Source organism: Convolutriloba macropyga, chromosome 7 (assembly GCF_964194025.1).
Source record: "Convolutriloba macropyga chromosome 7, txConMacr16.3, whole genome shotgun sequence".
Taxonomy (NCBI): domain Eukaryota; kingdom Metazoa; phylum Xenacoelomorpha; order Acoela; family Convolutidae; genus Convolutriloba; species Convolutriloba macropyga.
The window spans coordinates 22,835,180-22,855,516 of record NC_134474.1 but is presented as its reverse complement, the minus strand read 5'-3'; the positions used below and the strand labels follow the sequence as shown (position 1 = coordinate 22,855,516).

Here is a 20,337-nt window from a genome sequence, read left to right as displayed (position 1 = left end):
AGTTAAAAAAATCTGATAAGTGTTTTATCTTGCTTTGAAAAATCTAAACAGGACTAATCTGAAGCAGACGTTTTCGCCTTTTCTTAAAATGACCACTATTCATTAGTTACTGGGAAAGCAGGATACAATTAGAGTTCATAGTGAGGCCAGAGGGCTATTTAAAATTTTTACGGTTTGTTTAAAAATCATGTAACAACAAGCATTCGATTCAAAGATTTGCTGAGTCACAACTAGTCCAAAAAATTTTATGATAACCTCCTAACGTCAAACGAGTTTCACTCAAACGGCTGGTGATCGTTATTTTTGGTAGTAAACAGTTTAAACTCAGCAGGAGGCTACCTCATTGACTTAGATTCCACTGAAAATGGGAGGGACTGAAAATGCGTGTTTTTAGTGTGTATGTTTTTTGTGTGTACTCTGTCGTGTTGTGTGTTGTGTTGTTGTTTTAATTTGCTGCTTGATGTTGCGCATACACTTCATGGAAATCAACTTAAAATAGCAAATTTTGTCATCGGTGCCATTTAAAGCTGAATCCCTCCACTCGAACTGCTCTCGGTTTTTTTAATTTAGAAAACATAAAACAAGGAGCGGTGGCTTGGAACTTTTACTGAAACCAAACTTGTTCAAAAGAATTAAGATAACTTCCTATTGTTGGACACGTTGCTCTCAAACTACTGGCGTGTGTCTTTCTTTGGCAGTAAGTAGCGTAAGCTCATTAGAAGGCTAGCCTTGATGAATAAAAATGGGAGGTCCTAAAAGTGCGTGTGCGTGTTTGTTTGTGTGTGTGTGTGTCTGTGTGTGCTTTGTTATGTTTTGTGTTGTGTCGTTGTTTTGTTTTATTTTGTGTTATGTTGAGAGCGTATATGCGTGAATGGACCTTAAAATCGTTATTTTAGGCTTCCGAGCCGTATGGACCTAAATACCTTTACTCAAGCTGCTCTGGGACATAACAACCTAAGGCTTGACAAGTTTATGCTACTTTTGCTGGCAAAAAGTCAGTTGGTCAGACTAAAAATTGATGAAGCGAGGAGCTGTATTTTAGAAGACCAAAATTTGGACCCTAATAGTTGTTTCAAATCTTTGTTTGAGAGCATACACTTTTGATTAAATCAAATTAATTTGAGATAAGAAATTTTAATTTTTCTTTCAAAATTGATTTCAAATTTGGTAATCCAGAGTGTTGTCTTCCATTTTTCTCAAGAACATAATTTGATGTTATTTTGCGACTCACTATCTTATTTGTTTGTTTGCGACTCACCATATTGTTTGTTTGTTCGAAAACACTGTTAAATGTTTTTGAGACGACTTATGGGCAAAGTATTTTATACTAAAATTTGTGGCCCAATTGGTACTATCCTTTGATGGTAAAAACATTTCATCTAGTAACATAGCTCAAAATAATTTGGCAAAACGAACCTGAGACCGTTAGTTAGTTGAGAAAAAACCTTGGTTAAGAACAAAACGGTCAAACATATCCTCCAAAATGACATGATTTCTAACATCGAATTCATCAACTCTAACTCAATTTTAATAGTTCTAATAATTCAGGTACACCAGTCGAACTTCCGAAGCATTTTGCATTACTATTGTTACTGATAACACATAACCACACAGTTTATTACTGAATTGTAATGAGTTTTTCCTGATTATACGTTAGTAATTGAAAAATTTAAAAAATACTATGTGCTAGTGGTTATAATATGAAAAATTATTTTGTCAACAGATTAACGCAGGCACTGCTTACGAATTTCCGCTGATTGTTGTCATGGCAGCGCTGAACGAGAAACATGATGGGCTAAAAATCAAAAATCATTCGCTAAAAACTTTACTTCCAGTCATATTGGTTACAAATTAATTTGGATTATCGCGATCAAAATATAATTCTGATCATTTCCGTTATTGCCATCCCCTCTCCCCCTCTGCCCACAAACCAGTGCGTTATGCACCCCCTAGCTATGGAAAGCATGCCGAATCACAGTGAATAAATATGTGGTAATATAGCATATGCGCTTAGGGTGCCAATAATCTTCACACGCTGAGGGAGGGAAGGGACAAACGGAAAAATTGTAAAAACTATTCAATAATTCTAAGTGAATAGTGCGTTAGGCAGGCGTGTGTTTAAGTACTCTACCAAGGTCATTAATAAAATAATCTTCATTGAGTACTATAACGTAAAGAGATCTATATATGTATCTATACCTAATCGTATAGGTACTATATGCATAACGTCACTATTCGTATCGATCCTGGTATGTTGTATGCAATGACAACCTACTAATGTCAGTTATATATTGTACAAATCACAAACAAGTAGTACGTTTTTATGAGTCAAATTTTGAGTAAACTATAAATTACCCTTGGCAGACTCCTGATGAGCTAAAAAAGATATGTCTAAATGCTACTCATTCTAGGTGAGGGACAATTGTAGCGCATGTAAGAAGCTGGACCTATGATCCTGGGTCGTTCAGCACTGGATCATGGTATTCTCAGTCTGTATTCTTACTATAACCAGACTCTAACGATGTCACTTTTTATCTTAAAACTGTGAATTCCGACAAAATGGCGACACTGAAAATACCATGAGCAGCCCGATAAATAACTAATCAGTAGAATAATTATGAGCAAATTTTTACAATTTCAGAATGAAATTTAGCTGTGCTATAGCCGAGAAGTATGGTGCGTCCTTAAGATGCCATTGATTGATGTTAATATCACCTGTTTCAGTGAATCGAAATTGACCGAAATTCAACCGAGTTCATTTGACCAAAATGAATAGTGATTATTAACTTACACTTGACTTTCATCGTTGACTTGTTGGTTGTAACCGCTGCTCTGCTTGTTATTATGCTTAATAACCGACTGGTTATCTTGGTTAGTACTGCCACAATGAGCCATCATGGACTTTTTCAAAGTGGGAATTATGCACGCGGTGCAAGACATCTGTGATAACCAGAGGCAAATTAATTAACTTGTGATCGAATTAATAAATTTTTAAAACGTTTTCATTCTCGTTGACACTGAGTATCAATTAAATATATGAACAAACTGACTTGGCCAACTGGCAGTTTATTAATTTGATAAACCTGTGTTTGTTATAACAAGAAACGGTTTGCACAGCAGTTTAATTTTTGATATTTTGATTCGTGAAATTCTTAACCAAGTAAAGTTATCAATTTTTGATATGAAGTTAGCTCGAGAGCTGCTTAAGTTAACTGCAAAATGCAATTTAATATGCAACAGTAATTCAATTAAATTCGATACAAAAACTGTTTTAATTTTATCATAAAAGCTTGTTGAGTAAAATCACGTTTTTGATCATTCTTTGTAAATTAAACACTTTATGAACTTTTAAAGCGCTTACTGGTCAGATAATAAATCACAAAGTGAACAACCTATTATTCCACTGCTTCAAAATGGAAAAACGACAATGGTCATCAACTTAACAGGACAATTCGTGAAACTATAATGACTCTTAAACTCTTTTTCGCGTTTTGTAGTCAAGCTTTTGATTAGAATTTTACGACTGCAAAATTGATAGACGCTTTGATCTTTCAGAAGCTGTTCAAACTGGTTAAATCGATGTTCGTTTGATCGATTCAAATTCTGTCGGCTAAAATCAAGTTATGCGTTTGACCAGTGCAAACTTTTGAACTGGCCATTGTGCTGAAATAGGACATCTAGGCCCCATATTCAACCAGAATCTAGGATTAAATTTAACCAAATTTAAATTTCTTATGCGCTACAACTCGAAGTTTTAGCTTGACAGTCATAACTGAATAATAATTTTTCAACCAAGGACCATTGCAACAATTTTTTTCAAGACCGGCGTTTTCAAAGATGAATAAGCAAATTCACCAGGTTGCAGTCAATCGATTCCACATACTCACATAAAGACAATTTGACATGGACAGTTGACTTTCATTTTTTAATTATTATTAATCAAGGCAATGAAAGGAGCTTTAGATTCGTTTTATCGTATTAGTGTTAGCTTCAATAATTTTCTATTGAAGTATTTCTCGAAAAGCTGACACGATTGTGGTTAATACTATAATGTTCCAATTAGAGTCCTAATCAACAAGAGAAAATTAAAACTAGTGATATTAGTCTTCCCTAATAATGGATTTAAATATTACGAAGCAAGTAAATCCGCCCGAAAAAATATCAAAATATATCCAAATTTGTTATATATAATCTGCTACTAAAATAGATGTCACATTTCAATTCGATAGAAAAAGAAATAGATAATTGGAATAGAGTAATAGTCTCTCAGGATTTTGATGTCCGGAAATTGAAAGCAGCATTTGAGATCGAAAATTTGAGATCATTAAAAGATAATAAGAGCAGAAACCTTTTGAAATTGTCAACATTGTTGCTAGACTGATGATGATGGCTGTGGTTGCTATGGTGATTCCTGCCTCCTCCCAGCTTGTTGAAGTTGAGTGAGGATATGAAAGAAGGCATTGCCATATTGAACAAACTATTCTCAGCTTCCGAGAAGTCAGTCTCTTCGTAATTGCTGTCGCCTCGTTGTTCCGTGTCTGTCATTGATCTTTTGCTCTCGGGTACCGAAGCACGCCTACCGCTCTCGCCATTTGCACCGTCAGAGACACCTCCGGTCCCGTGTTCGGCCACTGAGCCGAGCATTTGGTTTTTGTCGTTTCGTCGCTTTCCACCTGAAAAGATGATGGGTTTTGTAAACTGTTCAAATAGTCGAAGTCCAAATAGTCAAAACTATAATTACGGGAAAGATGAAAATTGTCGCAACGGTCCTTAAATCGCCGAAAAGATAAAAACCAAAGTACATTTAATCAGGCACAACACTCAAGTACGCATTTCTTAGTTGTAAAAATAAGAGTTTGAAACTAGGTTGGGGGAATTTCACCATTTCAATCTACGGAAAAATTAAAAGTTTGAATAAGAAACCAAGGTCTTGAGAACAACCTAAGCTATTTCAACTGAATTAGTTAATATTTAGAAACATCCTGTGCGATGTTTATTCCGATTTAACAAATCATTATACGATTTGGCATTGAGTGCGAGTTTGACTCGCATAATGACAATCACATGAACAACTCCAATCCTAAAATCCGCGTCAACTTTTTGTCAGAACAGAGCTTTTTGTTGATATTATATTGGACTTGGTTCAGTACCTGAAATGGTTCATTGCACATAGGATCAAAATCTGACACATTAAAATTACGCCAGAAATGAGCTCTCGCCAGAAAAGAGGGGAATTAAAAATCTGCAAGTACCTGTCGTGAGCGCCAGAGCGGCGGATAGAGCTCCAGACGGTACATAATTGTAATCATTATCCACTGGTCTGACCCTCGCTGGCAAATTGCTGTTCCCACTTTGAGAACTCAATAAATTTGACAAACTACTGCATGAGGGATAATTTTTTAATCTAACGTGACAATTCCTCCTAAACGAGGGATTGTCAACCAAACAGCAGCAAGGTGGGAAGTTTACTCTTTGAAGGGAAGTTGGAATTGAGAACGGGAAAGCTAAACAAGAAGCGCAATCGTTGGATCCCAACGTCGAGGAGTTGCAGCCTGGAATTTTGCAACTTGACGACGTTGATGACGATGCCGAAGAAGTGCTGTCGCGTTGAAAACGACTCGGAAAAAGACATTCGGAAATTGAGGAAAAGTTGATAACAGGTGTGGGGTTTTCAAAAACATCATCAGAACATGTACTATTTTTGGGTGAGGGTTTTAAGTCACAAAAAGTTGACATTTTCGGTAAATAGAGTAATCAAAAATACACAAATGGGTAAAATACAGTAGTTATATTTTTCTTTCAAAACGCGGTCAATTGAAACCCAACACAAGGTGTGTACGAAATCAGTACGTTCTCTAATCCTTGCCCCTCAAAAACGAAACATGAGCGACAGAAAGTCAAAAACTTGGGAGCAATTTTGAGGGACTTATTTGAGGATTTTGTGGAATTAGGAAAATAAATATGGGCGCGCGAAATGGACCAGAAAGGGGACAGCCGAAAGTAATTTCGATTTGTAAATTGTTGGTCTTTCTTTAAACATTTGGTGGTATCTAGATTGTTTTCATTCAAAATAATTAGATAATAGAAAACGGTTTGTGTATGTTTTAATTTAGCTCCACATAAAGAGTTGTAGCTCCTTGCTGGGAATTGGTTTGGGCGCTTGGGGAACTTAAATCAGATGGCAGGTAGTGAAATGTTTACAAATATTGGGAAAAGTTTCCCCTTCTTTGCTCGCTAATGAGAAAAACCTCCAGAAAGCTCTAGAGCTAATTGCGTTTGACAATTTGTAAGAGACACAAACATACCATACGCCGTATGGACACTACAAATAACTAAAGAAACCATTCATTCTACTTTGCATACAAACTTACATAAACTCACTTGACAAAATTCAAGAGAGTCCAAACGAAACAGCGGCAAAATTTATTGAAACTAGTTTTAGAACTTCTGAGAGTAATAAGTTATAATCAAATAATAAAACATTTATCAAAGTTATAAATGGACAGGCTTTCACCCCATTTATTTCGGGCAAGATTGCCCAAATTAGCGATTAGAGGGGGTAATCAGTGGGGCATTACCCGTGTTCAGGCAAGCGTGAACACCTACCAGACATTTAGCACGTGTCGGCTCAGATCACTGGTTCTTAATCCAAACAATCAACCACCTACCCAGTTCATACATTCACCCATTCACAGCCAAGACCGGGAAAAGTCCAACCCAGGCCCGTCAAGACCCCAAAAACATTCCCAGCAAGGATATCCAAACTGCGAGATATCCAAGAAAACAGCGGAGATTTCAAAATTGTTCACAAATTAAATGATTTGTAAAAATAACTGACAGAACAATGGATCAAAAAGGATCAGTTTTGATCTCCTAAAATCGTTGCGTAGGTTTTGTAGAATAAAGGGTTCAATAAAATGACGCAACAATGTGTAAGAAGTTTATCTGTTCAAAACTATAGGATAGGTCTGTTGTGAACAAAAAGAAACTGCAAATTGATTCTTTGTTTCGCTGATCTTCTCTTTCAGCAGGTTTCTTTTCAGAAGTCTCCCTTTTCGGGCGAGGCTCTAGTAATAAATTTCCGAGATCTTAATCAGACTTTCGGCTTCGGAATTTCTGAGATTAGCAGATCAAACGGGCATTATAATTAGCCCTATAAAAGTTTCCAAGCTCATAAAATCTTGTATATATAGAGCAGTTTTCAAATCCAGCTGAGCAAAGTCACTCCAATATTCGAACAGCTGCTAAAAACTAAAAGACTTAATAAATCTTTTTACGATTGGAGAAACCAAAACTAACAATCACAAATAGATAGCTACAACAGGAACTTTAGTGAATTTTACTCCAATGATTTATTTGGAGCAATAAATGCCATGTGCAATGTTTGTCAATGCCGCGGTTGGCACAAAAAATTTATCGTCTAAATAATAGAGCCCCTGCAGTAACTCGGCGCAGCGCCATTTAGTTGAATGATAACTTCGACAGAAACAGATGTTAGCAAATTGATGAGTAAATTGGAGTTGATTTGTACTTCAGCAATTTATATACAAGGAGGCTCGGTAATGTGCGCTTGCACATAATGCTACAAACTCGCTCATCAGCATTTCTGACTGAAATTTTTCAGCAAGTCAAGAAGAGAAGACACTTCCAATAAATCACATACTGTTCGAAAATAATTGGCAAATGAAATATTAAAAACTGCTATAACATCAAAACAATAAATGAACTGAATAATGCCGCATCAGCAAAACGATGTGATCTTCCTTAAATGAGACTACGGGACGAGATAAAACAGCCAGAATAAAAAATTATTACATCAAAAATTCAATATCTTTTCTTCAAAATCACGTAGTAACAAAATCAAATAAGCATCCCATACAACCTAAAGTGGAAAAGTAGCCTGCACTTAAATAGAAGAAGCAGAAGCGGTTAACCAAACTAGACGACAAGTTGACGAAAAAAAGAACTGAAAAATCCCTTTTTTTCTTGAAACCAAATAAATTTAAGTCATAGCAACCACAAGCTTTCAATTTAAAAAAATACCAAGGAGCATCACATCGATTTCCTTATGAAACCAATGAGCGAATCTAAACGCAATGTTAAACTATATGACAACAAATTAACAAATGCAAGCGTTTTCAAAAACTCAGAAATGATTAACGAAAATTAGGCTGCTAAAAAAAATAAATGAAAAGATTAAAATTTGGTTCAAAAAATGAATGAGCTCTGTCGATACAAAAGAACCAGTTGGGATAAACCGAAACAAAAAAGCTGAGTTCTCAAATGTATTGATATTGAAAACAAATGAATTCTAAGTCATTAAAACCATTAGCTGTCAGTTGAAGGCATCAAATAGATTCACAAATACCTCAACAGAGAGCTATTGAAACAGGCCATCAATTATAAGTTGTTATAGGTATACCAAAAGAAGAACAAATACATAAAAAACTCAAAAATAAATTTATATAAAACACTGTGGAAACCATAGACACCATAAGTTTTGCTTTTAAAACATTATATACGTTGTTTTGGCTTCATTTGAAAAAAAACTGGAGTGGGTCTTTAATTGAACTTTGGTGTTAGAACTGCCTGCTTTGTTATTGTGATTGTTTCAGCGTTTTTCGGAGTGCACTTACACAAATTTGAGAAAACTGGGTTACAAACTTATATTGGTGCCATTTTTACCAAAAGATCAATTTTCAAAAATTAAATAAAAAAGCAAAAAACAACGGGTCAGCCGTTTAGAATGAACAACGTCCCAGCTGTTCGTCATTTAATAACATCAAGTAATTATAAAAACTTAGGGTCAATTATTAAGTCGCAATGGACCAATAAAACAATTTGCTTAGTCACAATTTCGCACACTTGTCAGAACACAATCTGTCTTTCTACTAGTTGTTTATCCTAACGGCAGTAAAATCGACAAACATGTAGTGTCTGCCAGCGCATAACTTTAGAAGAATTTTTATTCTACATCCAGGGAAAATTTCTGCCGTTCTCATTGCTCAATAGCGCAAAACAAAAACAAAGAAAAACTGTTGTTCCAAAACTTGTCAGAAACTTTCACTGCATTGTAATAACATTTTTGAAATTGAATGTCTGTTATGACTTTTGGAAATTTTTGAAAACGTTTTCAGAAACATATTTTGACTTTGAGCTTCACCATTTTGAATTATTTTCAGACGATTTGTAGCTTAGTCTCTGTTCAGACATTTCACAACCCACTTCTAGTGAGATATAATATAATTTATAACGGTTTTAGTTTCAACCATCAGTTTCTCGGCTTTGTTACCACTGTTACTACGAGATTTCTTAAAATGCTTGATATTTTTCTATAATTGTACATATGAAAGGATTGTTGTTTTCTTTTTAAATTCTAACGTTAATGTTAGGCCCCATTGCCATTGAAATATTGCTCAATTGAACATTAATAATGCTCATAGTGAAAAGTTTATGGTTTTAATGGCTTGACTGTCATTTTTGCGCAAAGTTGATTTTTGCCGGTATCTTTTTTTTGTAGCCGTATGACGTACATTGGCTAATGACAGGCCTCAATTGCTTCCTATAGGCATAAATAAAGATTTTTTTTATTTCAGTTAATAGCTAATAATATTAATCAATGTGAAATAAATTTGTTTCAGAAAAAGAAACGTATTTGTGAAATTCGCACCTTTTTGCTCTTTTTGTCGACCTTTTACTCAGTCGCACTGAGAACAGGCCACATATCTTTTCTATTGAAGTAAAGGTTAATTTGATTTGTTCAGGTTTCATTTGATGAGTTTGATATTATTTTTTTTAAAATATAGAAATCGAGTTCTGGTCGTAATTAATGTTTGTTATTTGTTCTTTATTATTGTCTTTTCTAGTATTCCCATTATCAACAAGTTTTATTCTCTAGTGTGGCTTTATTGTATTCCAGTAGTGGTCATAGAACGATATGTATGTTTTTGAAAGTTTTCTATCTGTTCATCATTTGGTAGCCAATAAGTCAAGAATGTGGATGAGCGGGTTCAGAACTTCATGTGCGTACGCACTTTAACGAGCCTCTTCGTTTCATTATAAAAGTATTTTACAACTTAACAAATGGCCAGCAAAACAAAACTAAACGCTCAATATTCTATTACACTTGAAATCTGCTGTTTTAAACTTATTTATAGCACTTTTAGGGAGATAGAAATAACTGTTATTAAACTCTAAATCTATTTGTTAAAGTTGCGTCCAACAGAGTTTCTCAATGGCCTTCTGAGAAAAACTTGACGCTAAAATATTTTTTATTTCACGTTTACTGTGTTAACTGATGAAATTTATCAGAGAAAGAATGAAATTATAAACCTAAATTTAGACCCTACTTGAGAAAGCATAATGCAAAACGTTTACTTTGCATGCAAGAGAAACCAGTACAAACAGGCGACGTAAAATAGACAGTATATCACTTTTTTTTAAAAAAAATCTTGATGCTTGTGGTCAACATTTTGAACGCTAAAAACATTGAAATTAGCACCCATATATCAGAGGTCCAAAAATCTTTTCAATAACCAAATCAATCTTCTATAAACTTTGGTCAACTTCTTTTGTTCAGTTTTTGACACACAGGCGGTTTTTATTACATGCAGAAGCAACCCATATTGCTAATATTTACCCAGAGTTAGTGCCAGATTAACGTCGTCTGATCCAAAAAGATTGACTGTTCTACAAGATTTATATAATTGCAAGATATAAACTTAAATGGACGCTACTGCTTTTGGTTTTAAAACCGTTGCCTTATTAACTTGTAACTCACATAAAAATCCGGAGTTCTAGCCAGTTGAATAATTGTTTACTATCATTTAGATTGACGCCTTATGCATGTAAACATATGGCGGTTAGATCTGATCAATTACGATTCTTTTTATCCATTTCTGCTCCGACCAGACAATGTCCAGCCAATCAAATATATTAAACTTGGACACACCTGAGAAATGCCTACATTAATGCTAGAGCCTTTTAGTAAGTTTGCATTTCGAGATAAACCATTTTATTGACGATAAATAAGATTAAAGAATTGTTGTTGACCGAAATGCCAATAAAATTCAATTTATCTAATCTACTGGCCTTGGCTTCGCTTTCACCTTGCGACGCTCATTGATTGCTGGACGCCCCGTAATCAAAATGTGGCAACCACGCTTTTATGGCGGTCAAACGGACATATGCCCTCAAAATGCTGTCAATAACATTTGGACAACGGTTATCTTGGCCACTAATTTCAGCATTAAATTTTCACTACGACTAAGCTTGCAACGTAAAAATTGATCCCGGAAAAGACTGAATCGATCATTACTAAGCATATACTTAAGTCAACAGTATTTGAAATGCTCCAAAAACTTTTTTACCGTGGCTGCTCAATTTAGTATTATTACAATCGATAGATCCAAAATATCCTGCGATCGACTTTGGTGAGAATTGTCGTAAGAAAAGCATGTTTTCTGTGAGATAATCTTGCAAAAATATCACAAATATCCTATATAATCAAAATGTGGCAGCCACGCGTTCATAGCGGTCAAACGGACACATGCCCTCAAAATGCTGTGAATAACTTTTAGTCAACAGACCCATAACACGTCCTAAATTCTAAAGCTAAATTCTGTGCGAAGAAAATCCTATTAAGAAAGCAGGCTCAATGAAAAGTATATCCCTCAAATCGCAAAAGTGTTTAACAATAATTAATGGTGGCCGCTGTATTGGCCAATTTCAGTACATTTAAGGATGCTTCATTAGAGCAGGAGAGCCGGTAAAAAGTCTCCTGAGTTTCGAAGATCTTAAAAATGTTTGTAAAAAGACTACTCGACAGAATTTTTTGAAAACGTCTATCAAACTGTTCATAATATATATTTTACAATATTTTATAATAATTCTATTTTACATTTTACAATATTTTATAATAATTCTGCGGCTATTTACAATAGCCGCAGAATTATTATTAGTATTTTTGCGTGGTAAAGAGTAAGACACTGACAGTTGTGCGACACCCGGGTCACCGATCATACAACTTTCTTTGATTTCGTACTAGGTCATATATGATTCTTAGTAACCATACTAGGTCATGTATGATTTGTATGAATTCTTGGTAGTCATACAAGGATCATATATGATTTCCTACAAATCATACAAGGATCATACAAAAAAGTTCAAAGACTAAAAACTGTATAGTTTTGATTTTCCATTGAAGTTGGAAAAAATTCTTGGATTTCATACAAGGCCATATATGACACATAATACATTGACTGGTGCCACAAATTCTCGTATAATGTAGTCAGAGGACTTTTAAATTATTATATCGCATTTGCAATCCACATTCGATTCTTCGTGTGCGCTAAAAGAATAACATTGTGGTTTAAACGTATTCAGAAAACGAATTTGACGTGATATGCATTTTTTCTTGATTAATTTTTTTTTTATAAATGAGCATTTATAAGTATAAACTGGCTTCAGAGTATGTCAAAAATTTTGTTAATTGTTTGGACTTACTCTTTTATTTTGTGCCCAACCTGCAGTTTATATTGTACGTTAGGGTTTTATGGGGGATCACAATGTGATGCCAGGATATCATATATGTGATGCCCTACCGAATAAAAACAAAAAACATAAATGGGTAAAGATTTTCAAAAAATAGATGTATGATTCTTGGTATTCGTACTAGGATCATATATGATTTCTTGGTAATCATACAAGGATCATATATGATTTCTTTGGTTTCATACAAGGATCGTACTAAGAAATCAAGTATGGACAGCATGAAATCATATATGATCCTTGCATGAAATCAAAGAAACTTCAACCCGGGCAAACATAGAACTCTATTCCTTTGATTTTTGATCCCCGGTAAAATATGCTATCATAATCATCGTGATGCTAACTGTCCAGACTATGATCTCCGTTTCGGCGTTTTTTTAAAAATAGCAAATTAGACAACATAAACCGACTAACGTGGGATCAATTGCTCTCGAGTGACATGCCATGCAGAGGCTTAGAATTTGTTTATGGCTGCAAAAAAACCTCATTGGGGATCAAACCTGTAGTCTGAAATCTTAACTGCCCAGCTATAACTGTTTCCAACTCGGTTCCTTACAACCATTTTTATTGTAGCAACAAGTTTTTATTTCGGAGCGAGAGAAATTGGAATTTACATCACACAAAAAATAAGAGGTCAAGCGTAAAAAGTCACCTGAACACGAAGAATGTTATAGAACAATAGTACAAAACGGTCAAGCAACAATTTTGCAAAAAGAACACGTTTAAAATAATAGCTTTATTCGAGAGCAACTGGTAAAAAATTCTTTTTGCGTCTTGCGTCAAAATTTTCTTCAAAAGCAACGACAAATTATCTTTGCTTACTCAATATTTTTTGGTTTTGCAGTCAGTTTCAATTGCTTTCTTCCTAAAAATTAATCAGTTTTTCTGTCTTGCTCCGGCCTAAACATGAACTGAAAATATTAAAGCAGTTTGTTCCAATATCTGTTGTCTCCACATAAATTGCTCCTATAAAGAAACTAAATTAGCTAGAATGAGATTTTAAGAAAAAAATGAGAATTGGCGCTTTTTATTGGAATTTTTAATGCCATTTTATTTCCTGCTTAGTGCTGAACTAAATTGAAATGCTGAAGAAATTAAAATTAAAATTAAAGTCATTGAAATTTTCAGTAAAGTGAAAAAGAAAACTTCAAAAGCTTCATTCAATTCGCCAAAAGAACCGTTTTTACTGTGTTAGAAGTCAATTTTTACAGGAGAGTATTTTTGCACTGCAATTAAAACGCATAAAATAACTGAAGCACTACTCGACCTTCGGAATTGTGAACTTCAAATGTACTGAAGACATGTAAAGCATTTTTGGCAACTATAAAAACTTCTAATCACGTTAGACAAATGGCGATATTAAAAATTCTGATTAACCTGAGCTTTGTCATAAAAGATTAAAAATATTTACATGAAATAATGAACTCAATAAAAGTATCAGTTTGATCTTTTTTGATGCCTCATGGTTCTTTTTTGATTTTACGTTTTCAGAAAAAGGAAATTTAGAAAAAAAACTGCTGATTGAACAACAAACCTTCTTGCTGATAAAAATATCTAAAATGTTCCAAAACCGTCCAGAAAAAATCATGCTAATTCTTTATCAAGGCAAATCAAGAAAAGCACCAAAAACAAACCAAGCAACCATATAAATTCACCTTTTCTGAGGATAATTCTGAAACATCGATAACTTCAAGGAAATATCTAAGGAAAACATGCCAATATAAAAAGCCAATTCAAATGCCAGTAGGGAGTTCAAAACCTACTGATCTTACATAAAAGAACGCAAATATTAGAGAAAAAAATAGAAAACTGGTTGCCTATGTTCTACATAAATTCTAAAATAATTCACAAGACATTCAAAAAAACAAAGGCATTAGTTCTAATTAATTTGAATTTAAAAAAAAACTGTAGTTCTGTTACCATCAGGTTTGAAAAAACAAGTATCAGCGTTCAACCGTTGACGCAATAGCAGCAACGACTTCCAAACTCGTTTTTGGAAAAAACTCATGCATGGTTTTTAGCAACAAAGAAACTCCATTCAGTTGAAAGTAATCATTCAAAGTTGGTAAATAAACCTTAGCAATCATTGAAAGATGAAAACAACCTTTTTGTTTTATGCAGATCCATATATCATCTTTGGCGTGCCTACTCCGCACATTCATCTCTCAAACTTCTATTTGCTGATTTCTAGCTACTGAAAAACCTATTAAATAATTAAGCACAACTTTGGAATGCCAAATGGTCAAAATTTCGAGTTAGAAACGAGCAAATTCACTGATCTGCGCCACAACAAAATTCAATGCCACTGTGCCAGAACTGTACCAGAACGAAATTTTTTTTAACTTTCCTTGATCAATATTTGATTAAAAACTGTTAATAACTGTCATGTTTTAAAAGTTATGTTTTTCTTTAAAAATGAAATGATTTCACGAAGATTCTTAATTTTGTTTATTCATGTTTTCTATGGTTTTTGTTTTGTTACCACATCTGTGAAAACTTGAAGATCAAGCAAAACTCTATCATAAAGATGAAACCAATCATTTAAGAAAAAAAACAATGATGCTACAGCGCAGCTTCTGGTTTATAATTGCCATACAAAATGTGAATGTGCAATTAAAAATGTACCACTGCGTGTTGTTTTGAAAATAAAAATGTAAAAATGAAAATATTCATTAAGAAAACGAACGCAACTAAGGTCCCACCTTTTTTGCCGAAGCAAACAATTATATTTGAGTTGTCCTTTTGAATACAGTTTTCTGTCAGATCTGACAAACTTGATTTATTTATCTCCAGTAACCTGCCGTCTCTTCAGTATACTTAGATAAAACACTTAAAAAACCAAAATTTCTAGTTGTTATTTTTCGATTGCATGTAGAGACTATTGCATTCAGCTTTCAGATTTCAAAATTTCATTTTTCAATATATATTGGTATAAAGAGGTTTTTAAATGGGTAAAAACCAGTTGTACCTAATTTTACTCATAACACAGCTCAATACAAATTTGGAATACCAAATGGTCAAAATTTTGAGTTAGAAATTATCGCAAATCTACTGACTTGCGCCAGAACAAAATTCAATGCTGCTGTGCCAGAACTGTGCCAGAACGAAATTCATTTGAACATTCCATTATCAATAATTGATTGAAAACTGTTTGATAACCCATGTACTAACTAAACCAGGCTTTCCATTAGGATTTCCTTTGACAATGAATTGATTCAATGATGACTGTTTACTTTTGTTAACTCATGTTTTTCGATGCATTTTGTCTTACCCAAATTTTTGATGATCAAGCACTAGTCTCTTGATGATCATGCACTAGTCTGTCATAAAGATAAAGATATTCATTTGAGGAAGATACATAGATTCAACAGCGCCACTTCTGGTTAATAATTGCCATGCAAATTGTGAATGTGGAAATATAACCGAGTGTCACGTCGTGTTGTGCAAAAAACATTTCAAAAGAGAAAACTATTGGTACAGAAAAAGAACGCAACTAAGTTCCGAGCTTTATTGCTGAAGCAGAAAATTTAATTTCAAGTTGTCCTTTTGAATACAGTTTTCTGCCGAAAATGATAAATTTGATTATTTATATCTATTAACTAGGTCTTCTTTTCAGCAAACTTAGATGAAACAATTCAAAATATGAAATTTTGAGTTTTTTATTGCATGTAGGAGCCTATTCCATTAGGCCCTCAATTTTCAAAATTGGCATGAATATAGATTGGCATGAAGAGGTTTTTGAATGGGTAAAAACCAGTTTTACCTAATGTTACTTATGGCAAAGAACAATACAATTTTTTGACAAGTATACAGAAAAAAACTAGAAAGCCATGATGATTGTGTACTGCACAAAATTGTTGCATTTATTTAGGTTTTACGGCGCAATATTTGCTATGCTGTAAAGATATTGGGGAACACTCCCAAAAGCGACAATATTTTTCATTTATAGCAGCTGTAGGAAAAATGTCGAGTTAAAGTTCGGTGAATATGGGTGAGTAAGCTTTGAGAAAAAAGTTTGAGATCAAAAATTGTTAAAATTGATGCCAAATTTCTTCAACGCGCAAGCTTTCCTTCCAAGAAATAAGTTTCTTTCGGCTCTAGTGCATATTCAAATGAACCACTTAAGATCATTAGATTATTTGAATTCTAACTTCAATATAAAAGCTATAATAAAAAAAAGTTGATAACCCGCCACGCATTATTGTTGATTCAAAAAATTTCTAGCAATAAGTGTTAGATAAGAAGTTTGGTACTAGCGTGTTTTTACTGTGTTATTATCAAGGTAACATCGCTTGGATTCATTATCAAAAATAAAGAGCAGTAAAGAAAATTATCAATGTTTCAATGAATATGAAAATTTTTTGAGCTACAAAAAATTTGTTATTAAAGAACCTCAATTCCAAAGCAAATCACTTTCTTTAAAAAAATTATAGGAGAGAGAAAAATTATGCTGCATTCTGCAAAAATAAAATGAAAATGAAATGAAAACATTAATTCAGACCTTAACGAACATGCCCGAGATTGTAAATCAAAGTTTTTAAAAATCTTTATTCAGCTATGTTCCCGAATTTTAAAATTTGAAAACTGCATTGTCAAAAATATTCCCGAATTTTAAAATTTGAAAACTGCAATTTTGTCAAAGATAAGGAACGAACTTTACTAGGAAAGACCAAGTTAAAGTTTGCTTCAACTTTTTTGATATTCAAATATATCTCCATTGATAAATAAAACTAAAGTGCTATCGCAATCAGCACTGGGTTTACAACTATATTAGTCTTTATGAGCTCGTAACACAAAATTCAGCGGCTCTTCATGCCTTTAAAGTCATCGAAAACAAAAAACAACGGAAATAGTTGTGAAATGAAACCGAACATACAATGACCAGGACATTGAATAAATCTCTCTACTTAGAATAACAAGAGTTTAGCTAAATTTTCCAAATTTAACTCTCCTACCATTGAGATGACCAGTCGTAATAACAGATGAACAGCTAAAAAATCGTCTCGTTCAAGAGTTTAAAGACAATTGATAGCTTGCGCAGACTAGTGGAGTGGGTTAGTAAAAATAACATTCAGTCACCGTGGTATGTAAGCAATCCCAAGTGATTCCAAATTTCTTTATTTGAGATAAAAACAAATTTCTTCAAGATTTTTTATCAGAACTTACTAGATTATGCGTCCCGTATAGTTTGTAAGACATCTATCATTTCTTATACGATAAGATTTGACAGGTTTTACTCAATAAACACTCAAAAACCTCAGCTCATGCGACGTAAATGAAGTATTCCATATATGATCAAATTATTAAGAATAGTAATCAAAAACTCTCTAATTTCCCATTTCTCACTCTATCCAAGGAGAACTGTTCAGCTGCGTTTGCTCATTATGTTACATCACTTAAAAACAAATGACGATGTCATAGGTTAAAAGTTGTTGCGCGCAAATTTAGCCTCAATCAACTTTTGGACATAACTATGCCCAACTTATTGAGGAGACACATTAAAAGCCAGGAATAGAGCTTTTTTGTTTTAAGATATTTAAAAACTAGAGCTCGAAAAGTTTTGCTTTGACAACAATTTCCGTTTTCTCTTAATAAAATTTACAAGGTACTAGATCAACTCTTTGCTCGTTATATTGATTCTACTTCAGCACCATTATAGTGAGAGTAATTCTTGAGACCTTGTGGGGTGCATTTTCACAAACAAGGGCATTTGATTCTCTATAACTGAGTTAGGGCATTCAAAATCTACTGATCATACATAAAAGCAGGCAAATGTTAGGAAAAACAAAAAATACAAAACCGGTTGCCTATGTTCTACATCAAATCTAAAAACATTCGCATCATATTCAAAAAACACCGACGCACTACTTTCTATTTACTTTTTATTTTAGAACAAAACTGTATTTCAGGTACCAGCAGGTAAACAAAAACAAGCATCAGCGTGCAACCGCTGACGCAATAGCAGCGAAGACTCTCAAACTCTCGTTTTTGGAAAAACTCATGCATGGTTTTTAGCAACAAAAGAAACGCCGTACTGTTCACAGTAATCATTCAAAGTTGATATACAAACCTTAGCAATCATCGAATGATTAAAACAGCCTTTTCATTTTTCGTTTTGTGCAGATCCATAGAGGATATTTGCAGTGCCTACTACGCAATTTCATCTCAAAAATTTTTATTTGCTGATTTTTAGCCACTGAAGAACCTATTAATTAGTTGAAGCACAATTTTGGAATGCCAAATAGTCAAAATTTTCAGTTAGAAAATATCGCAAATCTACTGACCTGTGCCAGAACGAAATTAATTTGAACATTCCATGATCAATAATCGATTGAAAACTGTTTAATAACCCATGTACTAACTAAATCAGGCTTTCAGTTAAGATTTCCTTTGACAATGAATTGATTCGATAATGACTAATTACTTTTGTTAACTCATTTTTTTCGATGCATTTTGTCTTACCCAAACTTTTGATGATCAAGCACTAGTCTATTGATGATCAAGCACTAGTCTGTCATAAAGATAAAGATATTCATTTGAGGAAGATACATAGATTCAACAGCGCCACTTCTAGTTAATAATTGCCATGCAAATTGTGAATATGGAAATATAACCGAGTGTCACGTCGTGTTGTGCAAAAAATATTTCAAAAGGGAAAACTATTGGTACAGAAAAAGAACGCAACTAAGTTCCGAGCTTTATTGCTGAAGCAAAAAATTTAATTTCATGTTGTCCTTTTGAATACAGTTTTCTGCCGAAAATGATAAATTTGATTAATTTATATCTAGTAACTAGGTCTTCTTTTCAGCAAACTTAGATGAAACAATTCAAAATAAGAAATTTCGAGTTGTTTTTTTTCGGTTGCATGTAGAGCCAATTCCATTCGGCATTCAATTTTTGGATATTATTTCATTTTTCGATATATATTGGTTTAAGACGTTTTTAAATGGGTAAAAACCAGTTTTACCTAATTTTTTTCTCATGATACAGCGCAATACAAATTTTTGGCAAATGACATACAGAACAAAAGCGAGAAAGCCATAATGATTCTGCGCATTGCGCAAAATTTTTGCTTTTTCCTTTTGAACAGCGGAAAAATCTGTCATGCTATACAGATACTTCTGAACGTTACCATACACAACAATATTTTCCATTAAAACCAACTACAGGAAAATGTCAAGTTAAACTTTGGCAAATATAGGTGAGTAAGCTTTGAGAGGAAAAAGTTTGAGAGACACACTTGTTAAAAGTGATGCCAAAATTATTCAAACAGCAAATTTTCCTTACTGAGAATCACGGAGTAAGCTTTTTAAGTTCTATTGCGTAGCAAGGATCAAAAGTTAAGAGCTAATGTAAAAACAAAACAAACTTGTTTTCAAAAACAGTTTTCTTATGCCTTTAATTACTGCACATTATTAGTGCGTCCTGCCTTATCTTTTCATTTCTCATACTGAGACAACAACAAAAAAACTTACGGAATTTCATTGTCTTTGAATTAAAAGTAAAAAAAAACAAAAATACGAAAAACTATAGTCAAGCCTTGTAATCTGATGAACAGTTATTGAGTACAAAATAGATATAAATTCATACCGTGAATATCAATTTCCGAAGTGGTGCAATAAAATGTTCGCCCTATATATTACTTATAATAAAGCAAATCGCTTTCCTTAAAAACCTTGTGCGAAAGAAAGCAGAAAATTCTAATGCATTCTAAGCAAATGAAAACATTATTTAAGACAAATATTCTATCAAAAATGACGGATATTGTGATTCGAAATTTAAAAATTC

The 20,337-nt window shown here is 33.6% G+C and overlaps 1 protein-coding gene across 5 annotated transcripts in view; it reads right to left on the bottom strand.

The window, feature by feature from the left end:
- The window catches only part of LOC142342709 (ankyrin repeat and fibronectin type-III domain-containing protein 1-like), a 96,246-nt gene that overhangs the window by 43,227 nt on the left and 32,682 nt on the right, over window positions 1-20,337 (bottom strand). For 3 of the 5 annotated variants that reach the window (XM_075394222.1, XM_075394226.1, XM_075394225.1), the window contains 2 exons: window positions 4,349-4,673; window positions 1,745-1,795 (listed from right to left, as the gene is read on the bottom strand). In XM_075394222.1, coding sequence (XP_075250337.1) covers window positions 1,745-1,795; window positions 4,349-4,673 — 376 coding nt within the window. Of the gene's footprint in view, window positions 1-1,744; window positions 1,796-4,348; window positions 4,674-5,252; window positions 6,350-20,337 lie in introns of those variants that run through there. The other 2 variants (XM_075394224.1, XM_075394223.1) reach the window with 2 other exon arrangements.